Source organism: Corylus avellana, chromosome ca11 (genome assembly GCF_901000735.1).
Source record: "Corylus avellana chromosome ca11, CavTom2PMs-1.0".
NCBI lineage: Eukaryota > Viridiplantae > Streptophyta > Magnoliopsida > Fagales > Betulaceae > Corylus > Corylus avellana.
In genome coordinates this window covers 9,246,437-9,271,149 of record NC_081551.1, presented here as the reverse complement: position 1 = coordinate 9,271,149, position 24,713 = coordinate 9,246,437, and the positions used below count along the sequence as shown (strand labels likewise).

The following is a 24,713-nucleotide window of genomic DNA, read 5'->3' as shown; positions in this document are numbered from 1 at the left end:
AAATTTTAAAATTCCAATTCATTGTGAATATGGAGTTTATCTTTTTAAGCTTGCTAATGAATAAGAATCATGGTTTTGAGTAATACCGTAATTTTTGAATAACATGAACTCTTGCATGATGTTTGTGGGTAACATTTCTGGAAAACCCTCACGAGACTTCACTCGTCGTCTAGGAAATTCCTAGGGGTTTAAAAGGCTTGTTGCATATGCTAAATGCAATCGTGTATCCCACGAAAGAGGGATTTATCTTTTTGTTTTCTGTTTTTCCATTTAATTTTTAGTATTGTATTGCTAAGGGACTAGCAATATGTAAGTTTGGGGGTGTGTTAAGTGCCAAAATATTCATATTTTAGCATATAAACTTATATGTGTTAATTCCTTAGTATTGTTAGTTTATGCCATTTTATTCCTTTTCTGTATTTTCTATGTCTTTGTAGGCCGTTGGAAGAAAAAGAAGAAAACCTAGAAGTATTGAGCTTAAAGAGCAAATTTGGGAAAAGCTGGAGGCTCTGGTAGTACGATCGAGCACACTACAAGCAAAAGGATCAGACAAGCGCAAGGCATGCGCTCGTGCGCACAAGCAGCATCCTCGATCGCACCTGTGATCGAGCGCCCAATACCAGAAATCGATCATAGTCCTGCGATCTAGCGCACACAGGCTGAGATCGAGCACATCCGTGTGCTGGAGAACATAAGCTGCGGCCAGAATGCTCTTTCCTTCCATATTAGGGTATTCCAAGTCCCACTTGTAATAGGACTAAACCCTACGAATTTTCTAGGTTTACTAGTGCAACAAGGACTTCTAAAGGCCTATAAATAGACCTCTTAGCTTCTAGGAAAAAGGTGTGGAGAAAGAGGCACAAGCTTTGGAAAGGAACTAAAGGCTAGATCAAAAGGAGTTTTGATTTTTCTTCTATTCCACCTTTTATTTTTGTTATGTAGTTTATATTTTAATTAGGGGTAGATTGAAGCCCTAATCATGTCTATTTATGATTTCAATATTTGCGCATTTGCTACAATTATATTTTAGTGTATTTAACTTGATTAATTCCTGTTATCTTGAATTCCTCATATATGTTTGCCTGATCAACATATGTATGTGGTATAGACTAGTTAATTAAATCAATTTGGATGATCGAGTCCTGGGTTTAATAAGAGTAACAAAAGAAATCCTCACCAGGTTCTTGGGTTAATCAACATGGGGAACTGGGAGTAGACACCCATGCCCTAGGCCTCATGTGTTTGTCGATTTTCATATATTTATGCTTTCTTAAAGAACAACTTAGTAGACACCCATGGTAAATCCTTTAAGAAAAAAAAAAATTAGAGTAGACACTCATGCCTGATTCGTTGCTTAGGGAGATCAATAGCTTAAGAAGTACACACTCATACCCTTAGGTTGGCAAACATTAAATATACCGGTATAATTGGCGCATTGGCATATTGTTATCTTAATTAGGCTAATTAGTGGTGAATATCAAAACCCTAATCCTTTTTAGTTTTAGTTTATCTTTTATTTTATTTCTTTATTTTAATTTAATCGTGACAATTGAATTTTATCTGTTAATTAAATAGGAAATTACTTCTAAACATAATTTACCAATCCTCGCGGGAATGATCTCGTATTTGCCTGCTATACTATCGTTTGATCTTGTGCACTTGCAAGCAAAACGTACCAAGTATTTGCCTATTAATTTAGGTAGCTATTTGGCACAATATGTTCCCCATGTTGATTACTTCATGAACTCGTGAGGAGATTCTTTTGTCACTTTATTAAGCCTAGGACTCGATCATCCAAATTGACTTAAATAACTAATCCATACCACATGCATATGTTGATCAAGCACATTCATATGAGGAATTCAATTAAACAAAAAATAATCAAGTTAAATATCACAAAATATGATTGTAACAAAGGTGCCAATATTGAAATCCTAAAAAGACATGTTTAGGGCTTTAATCTAGCCCCTAACTAAGAATTAGTTACACATAATTAAAATAAAGACTGAAAAAAATAAAAGGGAAAGAAAAAACCGAAAAGCTTCTGGAAGTAGCCTCCAAATTCTCCTCTCTAAAGTTGTGTGTAATTGTGAGGCTAAGAGGTATTCATAGGGCTTAGGAGAGTCCTAGAAGCCCTAGTAATCCTAGAAAATTCGGAGGTCTAGGTCCTATTACAACTAGGACTTGGAAATCCAAGTTTGGGAAGAAAAATGAGTCTTGCCGCGTGTCTAAAATTTCTCCTGTGCCTGAGTGTGCTTGATCTCAGGGGTTTTGCACTTGATGACACTCCTATGATCGATGCTAGGTAATGTGCACTCGAGCGCACTGCCTGAATACTTTGCTCTTGGTCCAAAACTTCTAGCTTTTCCCAATTTTGTCTTTTAAGCCTGATACTCCCAGAATTGCTTCATTTTCCTCAAAAACCTATAAAAGGACATAAAACATAAAAAGTAAAATTGCACAAACTAACAAAACTAAGAAATTAACAAATGTAAATTAAGGGGCTAAAATATGAATAATTTAGAACATAACAATATCGTGTATTTTTCAAGATATCTCCTATGAGGGGAGTGATGCATTTTGGCAATAAGGGGAAGCTCAGCCACTGTTTTATTGGACCTTTCGAGATCACTCAGAGGGTGGCGAGACTGGCATATAGAGTTGCCTTACCCCTAGATTTAGTAGAGACATATGATGTTTTTCATGTCTCGATGTTAAGGAAGTACATCGCTAATCTGGACGTCGTAGTGGAATACAAGCCATTAGGGATCCTAGAAGGATTGGCATAAGTCGAGGAGCTGGTGAAGATCATTGATTGAAAGGAGCAAGTGCTATGTACCAAGACGATCTCTATTGTTAAGGTGCTGTGGAGTAACCATGGTGTCGAGGAAGCATCATTGAAGGCGGAGCAAGACATGCGGAATTGTTATCCGCATTTGTTTGAGACTTGATTTGTATAACTCTTTTCTTAAAATATTATACTTGGATAATATACTTATTTCCATTTTGGGTAGTGGAATAGTTGACTAAGAAAGAGTTTGCTTTCCTCTACAAGATTATGGCACCAATACCAATCGATCAAGATTACATTTGGAACTATTCTTTATGGGAGTTGATCGACTTAGGTGTCAAGATTGATAAGGACTGGTATAGTGTAGGCAACATCAAGTACGATGCCCTAGACAATTTGCGAGATGATTTTCCACAATTATTCGAGGATGGAGAAGTGCCAGTTGGGGAGAGGGAGGAGATAGCCCAAGAACCTACTGAGCACGATACCAATGATACTACGAACAAAAGGTAACTTTTCACCCCTTTTAAGTACTGTTCTTTTGGTATTTTTATCCTGAAATTTCGAGAATGAATTTTTTATAAAGAGGAGAGAATGTAGTCACCCAAATAATTAATTAGGCTTAAAACGGCTTGATTAGAGGACTAATTGGACTTCGGGTCACTAGAGACACTTGGAGGGAAATTTTTGGAATTTTTGAGTTTCAGAGCTACAGTACATGAACACTCCCATGGGGGACCACACGAGCACTCACCTGGCAACAGTACACGAGCGCTTGTGTGGGAACTAGGCCAAGAGCTCATTGACTTTTTGTTGACCACTAATTTTTGCCCGCGTATGTCACTTGCAACTCAAAAACCCCTAGATAAACAGTACACAAGTGCTCGACATTGGAACAGACGAGCACTCGCACCTTTTCAGAATTTTCCGCCAGTTTGCAGAGGTGCGCTTGAGCGCAAGTAATGTACGATCGAGCGTAGATGGGCGCAGGGTGTGTGCTCACGTGCACTTGCGGAAGCGTTGATCACTGCCACGCAGGATGCTTGCTGCGTTAGGCTCGAATGCGCTCGAGCGTAGGTGATGTGCGATCGAGCGCATTGGCAGGGACTAGTTCCTCCGACAAAACTGCGACAGAAACAAAAAAACACAACTTTTTCTCTTTTTTTTTTTTTTAGTAACTGTAAACAGAAGCAAATAAAGATAAAGTAAATGAAAAATAAAAGAAACAAATTGTAAAAAGAAAATAACTAGTAGAAAAATAAAATCAATTTAAACAAAAATCAATTTTCACAAAAACAGACAACTCCCTGGCAACGGCGCCAAAATTTGATGTACAAATTTAATTGTACTCGCAAGTGCACGAGTCGTGTGCAGTACAGCTTGTGCAAGTGCGAGGTCGATCCACAAGGAATTGTGTCATAAAAACTAATTCTTATCTAAACTAATCCTATTTTAACCTAGTTCCGAAGTTTGCCGTGCATTTGAAATTGAAAACAAAAACTGAAACAAAATGAAATAATTGAAAGATAAAAACGGCACTAAGGTTTTCAGAATCCACCTCACCAAATTAAAGCATACATTCTCATGTGTTTGTTCATACATCCGACAAACAATTAAAACCTATGCATGTTCTATTGTTCCTATTGAAAGATTCAATGAATCCATCCATTTTACAAATAACAATGCATATCCAATTTAGTTCAAAAGATCCAATGTATCCATGCTTTGCTCAAAAGACAATGGATATCCAAAGCAAATCAAAAGATGCACAGTATCTGTCGGATGAAACACAATGAATATCCAACTTCAGCACAATCAAACACAATTTTGTCACATAATTGAATTGAAATGGACATACATTACATTAAGGTCAGAATTGTATGAACAAAACATGAAAACATAAAACTAATCAATGGTGAGGCTTCATCCTCAACCTTAGTTGAAGATTTAGCCTCTCATGACAAAAGAAATCATAAAGAAACTAAATTACTTCATTAAAATTAAAAACTTACAAAATAATTCGAGTTCCATGCTACAAAAACCCAGAAAACACGAAAAACGACCAAGAACGGCGCCCCCAGTGCATCTCCATAAATTCACAATGGAAAAGAATGATATTTATAAGCTAATTTTAGGGTTTTAGCGCTGCTAGGTCGGCCGAGTGCGCTCGATCGCACTCGTGCAACAAATTTGCTTCTGCATAGGGCGCGAGTGCGCTCAATAGCACTAAATGTGCGCTCGAGTGCACTTTCATCCAAAATTAGCCTACTCTTGTGAAATATGGATTTGTAGATCTTTGAGTTAGCTTTCTAATGACACTAAGATCGCCTCAATCCAAGCTATACAACTCTAGATATGGCCTTTTTAGTGGGACTCGTCGAGTGCGAATCATCGTTCGATCCCAATTTGCTGCCAATGCTCTAGGAAGTGTCTTAAGCCTCAGAATTAATGGAATGAGTTGCAAATATCACCTTAAAGCCGCATTTCTCTCTTAACAACCTGCAAATCACTAAAACACCAAAACTAACCAAAAACATCAGAAATTAACACAACTAAGAGCTTAACAAACATAAGTTAAGGGGCCCAAATATACAATATTTGGCACTCATCAAATACCCACAAACTTACATTTTACTAGTCTCTTAGCAAAACAAAATGAAAATAAGAAACATAAGTCCACTGTCGTGGGAGAGACGATTGCATTTAGCACATGCAACAAGCTTTTTAAACCCTTAGGCATCCCTAGTGGACGAGTGAAGTCTCGTGAGGATTTAAGAGAAATGATACCCACAAACATTTTTAGCACTATGTCATTGACAAACACAATTTCCACACAAACACATGGTTCTCACTTCATGAGAAGGTTTAACATAGTAAACACTACAATCAAATCATCAAGCCAACCACAAATTATTCAACTCAAATGTGAAAATTTGAGACTACACAAGCTCCAATAGGTGCAAAGTGAGACTAACACAAAGTTAAGAGGCTTCAATTTTTCTCAAAGTTTGGTGTACCTCAAAATTCATAGGAATTCACACAGATGAAAACACCAAAGGCTTAGATCAAGACATGCATTTTTTTTTATATATTTTTTTTTATTTTATTTTATTATTATTATTTTTTTTTTTTGTAGGCTGTGCAATGTTCGGCTCCCTTAAGCTTTCTAATTGACCTATGTAATGAGTGTTGGGCCAGTGACTCCCAAACCAGATGGTTTTAGGGCACTAGATATAAAACATCCCTAAAGCTTAATTACTCAAGTCAAAAAGGTTACGAAGCCAAACTAGCCATACAGTCAACCAAGTTGAATTTCTCATCTTTTTACGCAAACACTCAATGCTTAGTGAGGCATGAGGTCTGGTTACTCAATGAAAAGCTCAAACTGATGATAACACACTTTTTTTTTTTTTTTTTTTAATCTATCCTCAAGCCAAGATTTCATCAACACTTCATCCTACAAATCATAAGGCACACCCTAATCAATCCAAATCTCATACCTCACAGACTTTATGCTAGTGTGCTTGTGATAATCAACTTAGACATATAAAGTCTCTCTAATCCACCAAATGAGTCAAATGATATGATTTTTAATGACATGCAGTGTTCAAAAAGTTAAACACACTAATGACATGCAAACCACAGTTATGATGTAACTCATGCCCAATCAACAACATAGCATAATTTTTTTTTTTTTTTTTTTTTTTTTAACAAAACAAACAAAAAGACAATGTGTTTTGCCACACCCCCCGAACTTAAATGACACATTGTCCCCAATGTGGCAAGAGATACAATACCGTGGGATAAGGAAACTCGAGTGTACAAAGGCTAGGGCGTCCCCCAAACTTGAACACCAAAACACCTGTCAAAATCTAACAGAAATATTTCCTCATAGAAACAAACATCAAAAGATTAATTGTTGTTAGAGACAAAAAATGAAATGACAAGAAATGAAGTGACAAAAAGGAAAAGAAATAAAAAATAAAGCGCATAAAATAAACAGGAAGAAAGAAGACCACACTTTCCCCAATCATTTGGGTGTCCAACCAATCCCTTCCACCCTTTCTTCTTAAGAATTTGATATCCCTCTGGAAGGATGTTTCGCCATCTTATGTAGCCAACTTGCTTGCTCCAAAGGATCTTCTTGGGACGAGGCTTCCTAGGTTTGCTCGCTTGTTTGCAAAGATCCTTGAGAGTCTTGGCATAAAATGGCTCTTTGAGACATTGAATAAGTGGAGCTTGGGGTTCATGAAGTGTCTCAATAGGGATTGTGACAAAGGAATGAGCTTCAGTACTCACTTCCTTGTCATTGGATAGACTTGGAGTTGGCAGGGGATCAATTTGCTCAACTTGCTCCTCTTTTTCTTTCTCCTCATGGTTACCCACAATGAAAGGCTCAGCTGCTAATGAGGGTGAGTTAGGGAATGATATCTCAGTGGTTTCCCCATTCTCAGTTCGCATCTTGGGAGTGGAGCCCAATAAAGCATCAACTTGCTCAAGTAACTTGTCAAGGTCTAGGTCACATCCAAATTGAGCAAAGCACTTTCCCAATGGGTCCTCCAGACTTGGCTCATCAACAGTCTCCTCAACAATTTTCTCTCTCCCAATTGGGGTGGTGGCTTGGACATGCTCATGATAAGGATTACTGGAATCATCCTCATCAATCATGTAGTGCCTTTCAACCATCAACTGACTTTGAAGCTCTTCTCCCTCTATTCTGTTGAGTTCAACAACTAAATGACCAAGCTATCCTTCCAAGTTTTCAATTGCTTGAGTGTTGGCCATGGCTGCATTCTTCACTTCATTTATGGCTCGGGAATTGACCATGGTGGCATTTTTAAGCTCTTGCAAGGTTTGGCCATTAGACTGTATGAAAGCTTTGAAGGTGTTTTCCAATGATAAATCTTGTGGAGTATAATTGCAAGGTGAAGGGGTAGAGGATTGGCTGTCGAACTGCGGATATTCAGGATGGTGCAGTTCATTAAATTGGGGAGCATAATTTCCCGTGGCATGAGCTTGCAACGAGAAATTAGAATGGTTGCTCCAGTCTGGGGTGTAGAAATTGTAAGTTGATTCAAACCTCGAACTAAAGAAATTTGTGTTCATATGCTCATATGAAAAATTGGAAAATAGTCCCAGGATGGACAATTACCTGAACTATGATAAGGGCTGGAGTAGTATGAACATGGTCTATGTGGGTAGAAATAATGAGGGAAGTTGGTAAGAGTGGGTGTCCTATAACTAGGAGTAGCATTAAAATTACCAAATGAAAAATTCATGCTTACCCTCACTCTTTAAAACAAAACACACCTCCACATGAAACAGTAACCAAAATTATTTTTTTTTTTAAAAGAAAACAAAATAAACAAAAATGAAAACTAACACAGAAACACAAAACTAAATAGAAATACCAAAAAAAAAAACAAAAGACTCAAAAACTCACAAAACGGACCAAACATAAGTTTGACAAAATTTTAGGTGCTGGCCCGTTTTGATGCAGTCTGCAGAGCTACGCTCGAGCACAAGTGATGTGCGATCGAGCGTAGATGGGCGCAGGGTGTGCGCTTGCGCGCACTTGCGAAAGCGTTGATCACCGGCACGCGGGATGCTTGCTGCATTAGGCTCGAATGCGCTTGAGTGTAGGTGATGTGCGATCGAGCGCTTTGGTAGGGACTAGTTCCTCTGACAGAACTGCGACAGAAACAAAAAAAAAACACAACTTTTTCTCTTTTTTTTTTTTTTAGTAACTGTAAACAAAAGCAAATAAAGATAAAATAAAAAGAAAAATAAAAAGAAACAAATTGTAAAAAGAAAATAACTAGTAGAAAAATAAAATCAATTTAAACAAAAATCAAATTTCACAAAAACAGACAACTCCCTGGCAACGGTGCCAAATTTGATGTACAAATTTAATTGTACTCGCAAGCGCACGAGTCATGTGCAGTATAGCGTGTGCAAGTGCGAGGTCGATCCATAGAGAATTGTGTCATGAAAACTAATCCTTATCTAAACTAATCCTATTTTAACCTAGTTCTGAAGTTTGTCGTGCATTTGAAATTGAAAACAAAAACTGAAACAAAATGAAATAATTAAAAGATAAAAAGGGCACTAAGGTTTTCAGAATCCACCTCACCAAATTAAAGCATCCATTCTCATGTGTTTGTTCATACATCTGACAAACAATTAAAACCTATGCATGTTCTATTGATCCTATTGAAAGATTCAATGAATCCATCCATTTTACAAATAACAATGCATATCCAATTTAGTTCAAAAGATCCAATGTATCCATGCTTTGTACAAAAGACAATCGATATCCAAAGTAAATCAAAAGATGCACAGTATCCATCGGATGAAACACAATGAATATCCAACTTCGGCACAATCAAACACAATTTTGTCACATAATTGAATTAAAACGAACATACATTACATTAAGGTCGGAATTGTATGAACAAAACATGAAAACAAAAAACTAATCAATGGTGAGGCTTCATCCTCAACCTTAGTTGAGGATTTATCCTCTCATAACAAAATAAATCATAAAGAAACTAAATTACTTCATTAAAATTAAAAAATTACAAAATAATTCGAGTTCCAAGCTACGAAAACTCAGAAAACACGAAAAACAACCAAGAACGGCGCCCCCGACTCGTCTCCGTACGTTTAAATTGGAAAAGAATGATATTTATAAGCTAATTTTAGGGTTTTTAGCACTGCCAGGTCGGCCGAGTGCGCTCGATCGCACTCGTGCAACAAGTTTGCTGCTACATAGGGCGCGAGTGAGCTCGATCACACTAAACGTGCACTCGAGCACACTTCCATCCAAAATTAGCCTACTCTTGTGAAATATGAATTTGTAGATCTTTGAGTTAGCTTTCCAATGACACCAAGATCACCTCAATCTGAGCTATACAACTCTAGATATGGCCTTTTTAGTGGGAGTTGTCGAGTGCGAATCATCGTTCGATCTCAATTTGCTGCCAATGCTCTATAAAGTGTCTTAAGCCCCAGAATTGATGGAATGAGTAACAAATATCACCTTAAAGCCGCATATTTCTCTCTTAACAACCTGCAAACCACTAAAACACCAAAACTAACCAAAAACATCAGAAATTAACACAACTAAGAGCTTAACAAACATAAATTAAGGGGCCCAAATATACAATATTTGGCACTCATCAGTGGCTGAAGTGCATGTCGGATGATGGGGGAACCATACAAGCGGAAAGATTGAAATTGTTATCATGTTAGTATTACTCAAGATTAGGTGTTGATCTTATTATCTTTTTTCAAGACAGTTATATTATGGTTTGTAATATTTTGATGATTGGTCTTCGATCAGTACATTTGGGAGATCTATCTATGATATGATGTTTTATCTTTACTCTGGTGATTATACTTGTGGTGTTTAATTATTGCTTTCTATTTCTATAGTTTAAAGTATTCTACTGTATTCTCTTGTTTATGAGTTTAAAGTATTCTGTTGTATTCTCTCGTTTATGAGAGATTAAGATCCTTGAGTCTTGTCCTGTGAGGGATGTAGGCTGGGAGATGACCATGGAGTCAATTACCATTTAATTGATTTCCACAGGGCGTTACATTTTATTACTAGCAAGTTGATCGAGTCCAACCTTGGGTGCTCCACGCTACTAATAACGTGTTGGGATTGATTGTGCAAAATTTAAAAATTTTACTTACGCAATGGAAATAAAAACAATCCCCGAGACCTTAAGCATTCAAGAGAAACATGACAAGACTTAAACAAAACATATAAGTTAATGTTACTTACATGTAACTTTTGCCTCTCTTAGGCATTGGGGCTAGGGCCGGTTGGAACCTTAGGTGGCCACCTAAGGCCCCCAATTTAATAAGACCCTTAATTAATAAATATTAATGAAGATATTTTCCAAAAAATATTTAATTTCATAATTACAGTCAATATTCTTTAATTAAGGCCCCCAATTATGGTAAATAAGTAATTAAGAAAGATATTAATATTGTTTGATTCACTTAAAATCTCCAATATTTCATTCTTGAAAATAAGTACTATAATAATTTATAGCATTAAATAAGGAAATGAAATAAAATATTAATATCAAAGTCATTCTTAACTAAAATTCTCGTATTGAAGGTTGTTGGAACTAGTGGCTCATACTAGAACACAAATGGAGGGCCAACTAAGTGGGAGGAACAACTAGGTTGTGGAGATGCGGGGGCAATACCGCCGCGGTACGGTACGGGATATTTTGGAGATTTTCAAAATACGTTCGTACAATTAGGGTTTAGGATTTTCCTATATATATGTTATGATGTAACCATGAACCACTAGTAGCAAAATATAGCCGCACTCTTTGTGGACGTAAGCACATTGCCGAACCACGTTAAATATGTGTCTCGACTCTTTCTTAATCTCTCTCTCTCTCTCTCTCTCTTTGATTCTCTTGTTCATCATTTTTGTGCATGGTAACAACAATTGGTATCAAAGCCTAGTTCTACGATGGCTAGGATTGGCACATCTTCTACGAAATTTGATGTGATGAAGTTCGATGGATCCGATAATTTCGGGTTATGGTAGAGACGTATCAAGGATTTGTTAGTGCAACAGGGGATGGTGAAGGCGTTATATGGGACAAAACCAGAAAGGATGGCAGACATAGATTGGAAAGAACTTGAGGCTAAGGTAGTGGCTACCATTCGGCTTTGTTTGGGAGATGACGTGATGTATCGTGTCATGGACGAAGAATCTCCGACGGCAGTTTGGTTGAAACTGGAAAGTCAGAATATGTCAAATTCGTTGACGAATAAGCTCTATCTAAAGCTGCGGTTGTACGGCTTGAAGATGGCGGAGGGTTCAGATCTAAGCCAACACATCAACGTGTTCAATCAGGTAATCGGCGATTTGAAGAGGGTTGATTTGAAGTTTGAAGATGAAGACAAGGCGTTGAGCTATTGAATTCACTCCCAACTTCTCATACGTATGAGAATTTGGTTACAACTCTAACATGGGAAAAGGAGCCCTTGGAGTTAGAGGACGTTACATGAGGCCTGTTGGCTTTTCATCAAAGGAAGAGAAACATTGATGAAAATTCTCAAGGAGAAGGGCTAGTTGTAAATGGTAACTATGAGCGTAGAAGAAGTAGTAACAAGGGTGGTTCAAATGGCTAGAATTCTCAATCAAAGTCCAAGAAGAGAAAGGACATGTTCTATTATAATTGCGGAAAGAAAGGGCACATGAAGCAGGACTATCCAGACTAGAAGAAGAAAAAGGACGATGAGAATAAAGGTTCCTCAATATCTTCGAACATAGTGGAGGACACTTCAGACAATGTTGATGGTGATATGCTTTATGTTGCTTCAAATTTAGAGCATCCTGTGGATTCTTGGATTCTAGACTCAGCATGGTCGTTTCACGTGACGTCCAATAGAGATTGGTTTGACGCCAACAGGTCAGTTACTTCTAGTATAGTTATTATGGGTAATGGTGCACATTGTAAAATTACTGACATAAATGTTTGATGATGTGGTTAGAACATTATGTGATGTTAGACATGTACCATACGTGGAAAAGAATCGGATTCCATTGGGCACCTTAAAATCAAACGGTTATGGTTATAAGTCTGAAGGTGGAGTAATGAAGGTGACTAAAGGTGCGATAGTAGTGATGAAGGGGCAGAAAAGTTAAAAGAATATCTATAAACTGCTAGGAAGTACAGTTGTAAGTGGAATCGCCTTTGTGGAGTCTAAGTCCGATTGCACTATTTTGTCGCATATGTGGTTGGGTCATATGAGTGAGCGGGGCATGTTGGAGCTTCATAAGAGAAATTTGTTGAAGGGTGTCAAAACGTGCAAACTTCATTTCTGTAAATTATGTGTTCTAGCAAGCAAAATCGGGTACAATTCAAGACAACCACACACAAGACAGAGGGCTTTCTGGACTATGTTCATTTTGATGTTTGCGGACCAGTGAGGACAGTGTCATAAGGAGGACATATGTATTTCGAGATCTTTATTGATGATCTCTCCAGAAAGGTTTGGGTGTACTTAATGCGACATAAATCAAAAACGTTTGCCAAGTTCAAGTTGTGGAAAGCTGAAGTGGAGAACCAAACTGGGAAGAAGGTTAAGTGCCTCGGGACAAATAATGGCACTGAGTACACAAATGACAAGTTCAGGGATTTCTGTGAGTAGCATGGTATAAAAAGACATTTCACAGTACGCAAGACACCACTGCAAAATGGTGTGGCGGAAATGATCAATAGGTCTATTGCAGAGAGACCACAATGTCTCAGGTTGAATGCTTTACTTGCAAAGATTTTCTGGGCAAATGTAGTAAGTATGGCATGCTACTTGATGAATAGGTAACTGAGGGTAGCACTAGATGGGAAAGTTGCAGAGGAGGTGTGGATAGGTAATGAGGTAGATTACTCTAGTTTGAGAGTATTTGGTTGTCCAACCTATGTGCACATACCTAGTGAAGAACAATCGAAGCTTGATCCAAAGTCTAGACAGTGTCTTTCTCGGATATAGGAAAGGGGTCAAGGGGTACAAGTTTTGAGATCCAAATGCAAACAAGGCAGTGATCAGTAGAGACGTGGTATTTGATAAAAATTCCATGTTGAAGAGTACTCAGGGTGAAAAGCACCAGGAGCCAAAAAGTAGTAGCAATGATAAGCAAGTGGTGTAGGTGGAGTTAAAGAATCCTGTGCAGGAGAACACTTCTCAAGGTACAGAGACCTCTACTTCAAGAGTTGAGCAGCATCACACTATAGCCACAGACAATCGTACACGCACTATCAGGCCACTGATGTGTGCCAAATATTGCATATTTGGACCCCTTAATTTACTTGTACTAATCCTTTAGCTGTGTTATTATCTGATGTTCTGTGTTAATTTTGTGTTTTTAGTATTTTGTAGGTCATTGAAGAAAAACTACTTTTTGGAAGAAAACATACTTTGAGAAGACCTAGATGATGTGGTTAAGCTTAACCAAATCCAAGAAATGGTTAAATCGGATTAAAGATAAGATTGGATTAAAGTTCAGATTTGATAAAATTTCGGATTGGATTCAAATTCAGATTCTGAACACGTCTCCGTATTTTGATTATAACGTTTTGCTCATATATCCAATTAAGGTGATTCAAGCGGCATTGGAAAGCTAACTCAAAATACTATATTTCATTATGAAATAGGATTTTCCTAATTCGGACGTTTACTATTCCAAAATCGTCCCGCAATTAAAGGGTACAAACGTGGACGAATTTTATCTGATTTCAACTTGTAAAACCCTAAGTTTTAGGTCTATAAATAGGGAATTATCAGATTAGTTAGGGCGGCTACGAATTTCAAGAGAAAGAAGAGAGTTTAAGGTTTTCCTAGCTTTTGGATCTCAATTTTGTGATTCTTATTTGTAAGTACTCAATTTTATATTATGAATTCAATCAATCTTGTTTTGTCTTTCAATAACATGAGAGGCTAAACCTTCAACTAAGGTTGAAGATGAAGCCTCACTTATGATTAGCAACTTTGTTTCATGTATGTAATATTTCCCAATTTAATGGTTTAATTGCTTTATTGTTTTACTTCTAATCAATTGGATTGAATAATTCTTGGATATCTTTTGTGATTCAAGGATACACTTGATGATTTAAGATTATTCAATACAATTGATTACTTGGTTTTCTTTGTTAAAAATTGGATTTTCCTTGTGATTTATTCTCTAATTGATCTTTTGATAAAGATTGGATATTTTCTTGTGATTTACGGATACAGTTAATGATTTGATCGAATATTGGATTTCTTTTGTGATTTGGGCTATGAATGGATACATGGGATCTTTTGATTAATTCTTTGAAGCAATAGTAAAACAAACTTAAGATTTATATGTGAGAACTTTGGAGAATATTATAGATCATGAAATTATGTTGTTATGAATTTGTGAGTGATTCTAAAACCTTAGTGCTTCATCATAAGATTTCAATCACTTTAAATTGCTCATGCTTTTGCTTTTTCATTCAAACAAAGAAATCTCTCAAAAATTTGGAACTAGATTAGGATTTAATTAATTAAGATTTAAAATTACTTTCAAGAATACAATTCCCTATGGGTTCGACCTCGCACTTGCAATCCATTAAACTACAATTGATTCATGCACTTGCGAGTATTAAAATTTGCACAACAGCCACCAGCTAGGTACGGTTTTGAAGACAAGGTTTCTTATGCTCTTGTCATCAGCAGCGGAGATCCTACTACTTTTCAAATGGCTATCAGTAGCCAAGAGAAGAGAAAATGGGTGGGTGCTATGGCGGGAGAGATGGAGTCTCTACATAAGAACCAAACATGGGATTTGGTAGAGCTTCTAAAGAGGAAGAGGGCAATAGAGTCTAAATGGGTGTTCAAGAAAAAGGAAGCAGTATTAGAAAAAGGGAGGGAAAAGTTCAAGGCATGCCTAGTAGCAAAGGGTTATTCACAGCAGAAAATGGTTGATTATGAGGAAATATTTTTCCCAATGGTCAAACATACTTCCATCAAAGCAGTATTGGGTGTTGGTAGCACATTATGACATGGCATTGGAGCAGATGGATATGAAGACAGCTTTTCTCCATGGTGATTTGGAGTAGATTTACTTGGAGCAGCCAGAAGGGTTCAGTCAACCTAAACAAGAGCACTTGGTCTGTAAATTAAAGAAGTCACTTTATGGGCTAAAGTAGTCTCCAAGGTAGTGGTATAAGCGGTTTGACTCCTACATGATCAAAATTGGCTACATGAGATGTGAGTATGAGTATTTATGTGAACAGCCTTGATGATGGCTCATTTATTTTTCTGTTACTGTACATGGATGATATGCTTATTGCAGCAAAGAGTATAGTGGAGGTCAACAAGCTAAAGGTTTTATTGAGTAGAGAATTTGACATGAAGGATTTGGGCGCAACCAAGAAGATTCTTGAGATGGAGATTCCTAGGGATAGGGATGCTAAGAGATTATGGCTATCTCAGGCCAGCTATGTGAAGAAGGTGTTGGAGACGTTTAGCATGGAGAATGCGAAATCGATGAGTACACCTTTGGTGAATCACTTCCGTTTGTCTACCTTGCAATGTCCAAAGATAGTTGAAGAAACTAAAGACATGTCTAACGTCCCATATGCGAGTGCAGTGGGGTGTCTGATGTACGTTATGGTATGTACCAGACCAGATTTCGCTCATGCAGTCAGTGTGGTGAGCAAGTACATGGTAAATTTGGGAGGCAGCATTAAGATGCAGTTAAATTGATTTTTAGATATTTGAAAGGTACTACAGACTACGACATCACTTTTGTCAAATAGAAGAGTGAATTGTCAGTTGTGGGATGTGTGGATGCAGATTATGTAGGGGACTTGGATGACAGGAGGTCAACCACGGGTTATGTGTTCACTCTTGCAAGAGAACCCATATGGTGGAAGTCTATCATCTAGTCCACGGTTGCAATGTCCACGACTGAGGCAGAGTACATGGCGACAGCTGATGCTGCAAAGGAAGCTTTGTGGCTCAAGGATTAGTCAAGGAGCTGGGTATTCAGCAAGGTGGAGTTCCGTTGCATTGTGATAGCCAGAGTGCCATTTATTTGGCAAAGAACCAGATGAATCATGCGAGAACCAAGCACATTGATGTGAGGTTTCACATGATTAGGGAAGTGGTTGCTACGAGTGAGTTGTTACTTAAGAAGATTCACACTTCTGAGAATGCAGCGGCAATGTTGACGAAGCCTGTTACTGCAGATAAGTTCAGCATTACTTGGACCTGACAAATTTCTCCAGGTGCTAGAAAAAAGAAGAGAGAGGCGGCGACAACCCCAAACCTATCAGTTCCAAGTGAATCCAAATGATTATCTACGAAGGAATGACTAGGTGGAGATTGTTGGAATTAGTGGCTTATATTAGAACACCAGTGGAAGGCCAAGTAGACTGGAGCGGAGTGGTATGGTAATCAGCAATAAATTATGATCTGTCCTAAACTAACAATTGAATAGTCAATGCATGAGATATGTGTGTGTGTATGTGTTTTTTTTTTTCCTCTCTCTCTACTGTGAGACATAAATTGCTTTTGTCCACAAAATATGAATTTATGATTGGATTCCAACCTTAAAAAAATTAAATATTAAGAAGATGGAAAGTCTTTAAATATTATATTCAATTACAAACTCATATTTATAAGTTTATATTTTTTCTCTCTATTTCTCAATTCAAGTCTTATTCAAATTTGAATTCTTCTTTTCTTTTCCAATTTTATTATTTTCTAACAACTAATTGTTCAAGAACCTAAAATCATTTAATATCTCATCAGTGATTAAAAACAAAAAAAAAGGAGATGTTAGAAAAAAATTGAATATAAAACTTTAATAAGTGATTTTGCATTTCAAAAAGTGAGAATAATTGTTTTTAAATAAAAATATAATATTAAAATAAATATTATTTAATTAATATTTAAATTTAAAGAAAAATACCTCACTTAAATTTCTCGCCTTAGGCCCCAACATGTATCAAGCCGGCCCTTATTGAGGCGTAGGAGCGTCTAACTATTCTTCAAGAGGTGTAGGATTGAGAAATCCACATTTAAGCATATCAGCAAACTCATAATAGGAATGAGCATCCTCATGAGTGTAAATGGCCTCATGTCACCTTTCATCAATGTCGTGTTTTCTGTTATGCCTTCTTCCTTTTTACTTTTTAAATTAAAGTCCTTATCACCTTCCATCAATGTCGGATTCAGATTTGTGTCATCATGTAGTGGCTTGTGTGTTGTTGTAACGCATCTGCCATCCCCATGTTTGATTCTTCCAAAAGGAGACCCAAATCTGCTTATCCTTCACGTTCATCACCCTCCCTCTAGGCAATGGTTTGGAAATATCCATCCTTACTTTCATTTGTAAATATTTAACCCATCCAAACCCCTCAGAGTTCATATCAACCGTCTCCACAGTCCCTATGTTTTAGCTAATATTATGCCCAAGCGCTCTATTTCTACAAGAGGCATATTGTAACGATCCAAAAAAAAAAAAAACACTAGTCATAGTTGCGATATAATTTTAAAAGAACTAGTCAATTTGAAACTTTCATAGAATTTCTTAGGGAAAAATACACTTTATCCCCCAAAGTTGTACATCTCTGCTGATTTTACCTACAATGTTTAAAAATTTACAATGTACCCCCCCAAACTTTTTTTTTTTTTTTTTTTGACAATGTTGGCTTTCTGCTAATAGAATCTATTATCTTGGACCGTTAGCATATGAAAAGTCTACAATGCCTCTCTTTTGGACCAAGGGGGTGGCTGGCCACCCCCTTGGCCCAAATGGGGGTGGCTACCACCCCCATGGCCTAATGGGGGTAGCCGGCAGCCTCCCCATGGGCATGGGGTGGCTGCCTGCCACCCCATTTGATTTTTTTTTTTTCCTAGTTGTTTTTTTTTTTTTTTTTTTGTCTATAGTTTTTTTTAAAAAAAAAAAAAACAAAAATTGAAAAAAAAAAATATATGGTGATATTTTGGCTAATTTTTGAAATATCATAGGGGCAATTTTGGAAATTTTAGTGCTTAAAGGGCATGTGAGACGCACGTGACCTCCAAACCGTCAAAAAAGACAGAATTTACAAACGGAATGACTACATTGCAAAAAAAAAAAACAAACAAAAAAAACAAAAACTTCATAGGGTACATTGCAAATTTTTAAACATGGGAGGTAAAATAACAGAGGTGTACAACTTCAAGAGAATAAAGTATATTTCCCATAATTTCTTATAAAGCTCAGTTTCACCTTGTAACTAGGCAATGTGGGACTTAACGCTCATAAATTAATTATCTATATAAACTACTCTATGTGGGCTACTTCTCATCTTTTGAATATGGAATCAAGGTGTTACAAATTTTCCCTCTTAAACTACTGACATCCTTGTTAAGACTATGTCATGTTGTGTTCCAATATCACATGACCTGATATTACTAGGTGACTCTATTTATATTTGTAATAACCTAGAGAAAAGTACTAATCACATCTGCGTTATTAAAAATGACTAATCAATTTGAAGTTTCTTTAGAATTCTTTATAAAACATAGCTTCACCAAGTAATGCCAAGTCAAGTAATATTAAAGCACTCCATGACGTGGTTCTGACGAGTGTTTTCTTAACCATATTTTAGTTACTTGATCTCATAATTTTTTTTTTTTTTTTTCATTTTTTTCCTTGTGAATTATGTTGCTTTCGTGTTAGTTTGGGAACTCCTGCAGCAAAATCGATGTCTCTTTTTTAGTATTAGTGAATGAAATTTTATATATAAAAATTGGTTTTCGATGGTCTTAATCCTTTAATTGCTATTGATAATCCTAAGTCTTAATATTTTTTATTGAATAAATTTAAGTTCGTAATTACTTTTGCATCAATTACATATAAGTATTTTCTTCCTCTTTTTTTTTTTTTTTTCTAAACAGCATCTTCTTCTTCTTCTTCTTCTTTTACTTAATAAAATAAACTGCTTTCTATAATATTGCAACTATTTATTGGATTATTATAATCCATTTTTAATCTCAAATCATAGAATCATTTTATAAGAGCATCTTTAGGAGAAGTAAGCAAAATATTTATTAAAAAAATATCATTTTTTACTTTAGCTACTCATTTTTTCATACACACTCTAACAAATTCTCTATTCTACTATCTATTTTCTTTAAATATTATTTTATCTGAGAAAAAGTGTAAAAGATAGGGGATGAGAGAGAGAGTAAAAGGAAAAAAGGGAAAGAAAAATAATAATAAACAAAGTTTATAATGTGAATAGTTAATAAGCTAATCAGCTTATTTACTGTTCATATTAGAAAGAAAAACTATACAATAACTATCCTGTTGGAGAAAAAAAAGGGCTAATAATAATCAAATTTATGAAGGATTTGTCTATTCTCTTTTAAGGTGCTCTTACAAAATTGCAATTGCTTACACGTAATTCTTACATGGCAATAACCTGAGACAGGTATAATTATCATTTGTCTTAGTACTAACTAATTAAAAACAAAATAAAAGAAATAACTTATTCTTATCCCCACAACCCTTCCCCAAAAGTCATTATTTTAACGTAAGGGACTCTTCCTCAAAACGTATCTGGCTTAAGGTTATCTGAAAAAACAAACAGAACCCTTCGGAATACAACAGGTTCGGTCGAAATTCAATAAAATATTTTTAAAAAAACGACCGAATCATTGTCTGTCTCTCTCTCTCTCTCTGTAAATTTATTTCTCGGGTTCCTTTCGCACATAATAAATTGGGTAGCTTTAGTTTCAGTTGCTAAACCAGAGTGATCACCTTCTGTTTTTTCTTCGCCGGAAAGTGAAGATGATGAAACCAAAGTACCTGCGGGGTTTATGAGTTAGAAAGAAAATTTCTTTTTCCGATCGTTTCTGGGTTGAACAGAAAATGACTTTGTTTACAGCCAAGATGAAATCTTTGAAGACCCATCTCATTTTTTGATTGCTGGCTGAACTTGGCATCAGCTTTGAATTCATCAGAAATTCGCTACAAATAATGCAATGTGGATGAAGGTGGTGTTGGCATTGAGAGTTGTAGTTCTTTTTACAGAAAGAGAAAGAGATTGATTTGGTTGTTTTTGTAAAAATGCTTTATTGAATCTGGACCGTCCTTTTTTAACAGGATATAAAGATCTGATGGTGTTAGATTGCATTAAGCCATTAACTAGCAAATAAGGCTCTCTCTCTCTCTATACATTTTCACTTCAGATTCGTGTACTTGGAATTATCCTCTCATGGCTGTCTTCATGAGAAAATCATCTAAAGTTATTAACCATCTAAAATCCAAGATGGGTTTGCTGGGTGTGATCAACCTGCTGAGCCCTTCTACTTTATTCCATCATCAAGAACTTTCAGTTGCAGCACCAATTGCTCGAACTCTAAGAAACCCAGACGCAGATTTGAGTATCAAAGCAACCCTTTTCTCTTCTCAACGTTTCAAATCGACAAAAGCCGACAAACATTTGAATTCTCTCAATGATGCTGATGACAACAAGGTATATTGGAAAGCCCACAATCAATCTGGTATTTTAGGAAAACAAATTTGGAACTTTTTTTATTGTGTTGTTCTAGTGGTTTTTTTTTTTTTTTCATACATGTGATAAACTGTTATGTGTTTCATGCCTCATGGAGCTACTAGGAACCATAAATTGGAAGTGATATATATATATTATTAAAAAAATAAATAAATAACTTAATTGATACTTTCCTGCTGTGATTTTGACTTTATCATGAGTGAAAGAAGAAAATTCACTTTTTTGGATTCTAAAAGTTTAGTAGGGCTTTTGATGGCCTAAAAGATTGTTGGCTGGAAAAATGTTAAATTGTAAATTGAACTCATACACCTGCATCGTGCTGCCCCCATTAATTTGCTTGGTGTTTTAGCTTCTATGTGAGATATACATGCATTTGATGGGCTATGTTATAGACATTCTCAAGTAAATTTATTTTAAAATTTATAGTATTATATTGAAATGTAATCAGATGCATTATAAACTTTGCTCTTATACACTGTCATGTGTAGTTTAATTTGGTGTACACATTACATTTTTAATGGACTTGTGCATTCCGTATCTAAAAGAGAGGTAATAAAACAGTTTTTGTTGCTAAATGGAGTCCAAGAAAACTAAGAGCAAGAATTACAAATTTAGAAGAGTATATTTATTCAGTATCTAAAAATTGACTTGTTTAGGAGTGTTCGTATTTCAATTCTTTTCAATCATTATGGCAAAATGGACCCTCCTTCTGGTTCATTGTGATTGATGATCATGTGTACCAGGAAGATCATCATGTTGAATCCTTCAAATGCGTTTCAGGAGAAAAAATCTTGCTTCCAAGACAAAAGTGTCCCAGGATGTGTGTAAATTCAAATCATTTTCTTATATGCACAGTAATTTTGATTTTTGAGGGTTTTGGGAAGCGAATGGAGGGAAAATGACTTCTACCTGAACTCTTAATAAGGATCGTGAAAGAGACTCAGCTTGTCTAACTTTTCTGGGTGATTAACTGATTATAATATCACTAGGCATCTTCTGTAATAATATCTTCTTTTTTTTCTAATAGAAAGGCAGGACCAACAATACCTTTTACAGCCTGCAGGTTATATGTTCAAGTTTGCTTCCAAACAAACCCTTGAATGTTTAAACAGGATTTCAAATCATACTATTATGCAAGCCTGCTTTTATTTCTACTCACTGAAGCTATGTTCAATTACAGATCTTGGATTTTCCAGGAGGAAAGGTTAGTTTCACTCCTGAAATGAGGTTCATATCTGAATCCCCAGAGGAACGGACACGCTGCTACCGTGTCCTTGATGATGAAGGACAGCTGATTATTGGCAGCAATGTTATACAGGTATTTTTTATCTGGATTCCCTCCCCTCCCCACATTTCCCAGAAGATTTTTTTTTTTTTTTTCCTGATCATCTATATCCAATAGAAGAGATCCTTATGACTTATGAGCTACCAACTTAATTAGGTCGGTGAGGAACTTGCTGTAAAGATGTACACTGGCATGATTATGCTTCAAACTATGGACACACTCTTTTATGAAGCACAAAGGCAAGGAAGAATTTCATTTTATCTGACTACAATTGGAGAAGAGGCCATCAACATTGCAACTGCAGCAGCGCTGACCATTGATGACTGTGTCTTCCCTCAGGTTACAAGCACATACTCGCAGACATGTACTTCCCTTACAATTTTTTGAAGTAGTATGCACAAACATATTCATCACCATCTCCATCCTTTTGATTTATCATCTTGTTTCTAGTTTGACATATTGCCATGTTGAAAATGATGTGAGAAGAAACTTTTAATGATATGCCATGCAGTACAGAGAACCAGGAGTGCTACTATGGCGTGGCTTCACCCTACAAGAATTTGCAAACCAGTGTTTCGGAAACAAAGCTGATTATGGAAAAGGCAGGCAGATGCCCATCCATTACGGATCTAATAAGCACAATTACTTTACCGTATCATCGACAATTGCGTAAGATATGAATCTTGTCTATGAAAGGAGTTGTCTTGTGCAGCTTTCAGTGCAAAAATCATGCCTTAAATCTTTCCTACTTTTTTCCCAGTACACAAATTCCCCATGCTGTTGGTGCTGCATATTCTTTGAAGATGGATAGAAAAAGAGCATGTGCAGTCACGTATTTTGGTGATGGTGGCACAAGTGAGGTAAATATCTAATCACTGTTAACTAAGAAACCCTTTTTCTCTGTTCAAACCATTTTTGCAAGGAGTCGGTTGTAGAGTTACAAAACAGACAAAAGCTTCCAATGGCAAGACATAATAAAATGATTCACTTTCGTTACCAGTCCAAGAGACCTCTTTCAGTCAAGAGGATGCTTTTGGTTGTTTATTTTCTAATACGTCAAGTAATGTTAGGGAGATTTCCATGCTGCGTTAAATTTTGCTGCGGTTATGGAGGCCCCGGTTATATTCATCTGTCGGAACAATGGATGGGCTATTAGTACCCCTACTTCAGACCAGTTTCGAAGTATTCTCTTTTTCCTGTGAATTCTTCTACATTGATGATGATTCTTATTATGGAGAGTCTCTTGGTATCTTGACAAACTTTTCTCTTCTATTTATTGGCAGGTGATGGTGTAGTTGTCAGAGGCCGAGCTTATGGAGTCCGAAGCATCCGCGTAGATGGTAATGATGCACTTGCCATTTATAGTGCAGTTGAAGCTGCACGTGAAATGGCAATAAGTGAACACAGACCAATCTTAATTGAGGTAAAGTAAGGAGTGGTTTTGAATCTCAGACACTTCAACTTTAGATTTTTGATTTGGTCTTTTTCGTTACAGGCATTAACATACAGAGTAGGACACCACTCCACATCGGATGATTCCACCAAGTATCGGCCAGCCGATGAGATTGAATGGTGGAAATTGGCTAGAGACCCTGTAACTAGATTTAGAAAATGGATTGAAAGCAATGGTTGGTGGAGCAGTGAGGCTGAGTCAAGCTTTAGAAGCAGCATGAGAGAGAAGGTAAAACTTACATATCTTCCAAAGCAACTTCAAGATAAAGTTGTGTCCTATATTGTCGTTTGCTTCATAATACATTTTGCAAATTTTAGACTGATGGTGCTTTTGGAACAGCTACTACATGCAATTCAGGTTGCAGAGAAAGTTGAGAAACCCCCAGTGGCGGACATGTTCACAGATGTATATGATTTAACTCCATCCAATCTCCACGAGCAGGAGAAATTGCTGAAAGAGACGATCAGGAGACACCCACAGGATTACCCATCAGATGTTCCTGCCTAGACTTGGACATCTACGTATTTATACTTTTAATAAAAGGTGAATATGTGAGCTTGTATTATCTGTCATTACAGCCATTGTAATTGAAAGCAGATCCGAAGCCTGCAGTTGCCAAGCGTAAATACTGGTCTGTTGATTCCATATTTCATGTCCAATATTTGATGGTGATTCCGACTGACAGGACAAGGGTAAAGGCAAGAGGGTCTTTTTTTTTTTTTGTAACAATCTGGCATTCATTAAATCAAAGGAAGTTACAAAACAAGCTTTGACAGCTCAGACATGAAACTACAACAAGCTTAAACAAATAAACCCAATCAAGACGGACCACTAGCACCTTAATGAAGGAGAAAGTGGAGGTCAACTCTGAATGCAGTCGATGAAAGTCATAGCATACTATGATGGGTATTACCATTTGGAGTACGAATACTTCTATCAAACATCCAAACAAGCTTTCAAAGAAGGTGTGGAGATTTAGATGAAAAGGGACAATAGAAAAAAGGTTTCATTTACAAACAGTGAGTCTTATGCCCAATCAGTTAGGGTTATTTTTAAAAGCTCCATCTAAACAAACCACTAGCACCTCAAAGAACTGAAAGGAGACTA

At 36.6% G+C, this 24,713-nt stretch overlaps 1 protein-coding gene across 1 annotated transcript; it reads left to right on the top strand.

Annotated features, from left to right (window-relative positions):
• Positions 1-19,944: 19,944 nt before the first annotated feature.
• On the top strand, positions 19,945-24,251 carry LOC132166465 (2-oxoisovalerate dehydrogenase subunit alpha 2, mitochondrial-like). The gene is made up of 9 exons (XM_059577282.1): positions 19,945-20,829; positions 22,049-22,186; positions 22,310-22,492; positions 22,665-22,822; positions 22,914-23,013; positions 23,224-23,335; positions 23,437-23,576; positions 23,649-23,834; positions 23,946-24,251. The coding sequence occupies exons 1-9, from the start codon at positions 20,569-20,571 to the stop codon at positions 24,111-24,113; spliced, it is 1,446 nt and encodes a 481-aa protein (XP_059433265.1). The 5' UTR covers positions 19,945-20,568; the 3' UTR covers positions 24,114-24,251.
• Positions 24,252-24,713: the final 462 nt, after the last annotated feature.

Bases quoted from the DNA above. Each gene is read 5' to 3' on its own strand.
- LOC132166465 (XM_059577282.1), top strand. From the start codon at position 20,569: ATGGCTGTCTTCATGAGAAAATCATCTAAAGTTATTAACCATCTAAAA. The intron at 22,187-22,309 runs GTATTTTTTATC...CAACTTAATTAG, and splicing joins TTGGCAGCAATGTTATACAG to GTCGGTGAGGAACTTGCTGT. The intron at 23,835-23,945 runs GTAAAACTTACA...CTTTTGGAACAG, and splicing joins GAAGCAGCATGAGAGAGAAG to CTACTACATGCAATTCAGGT.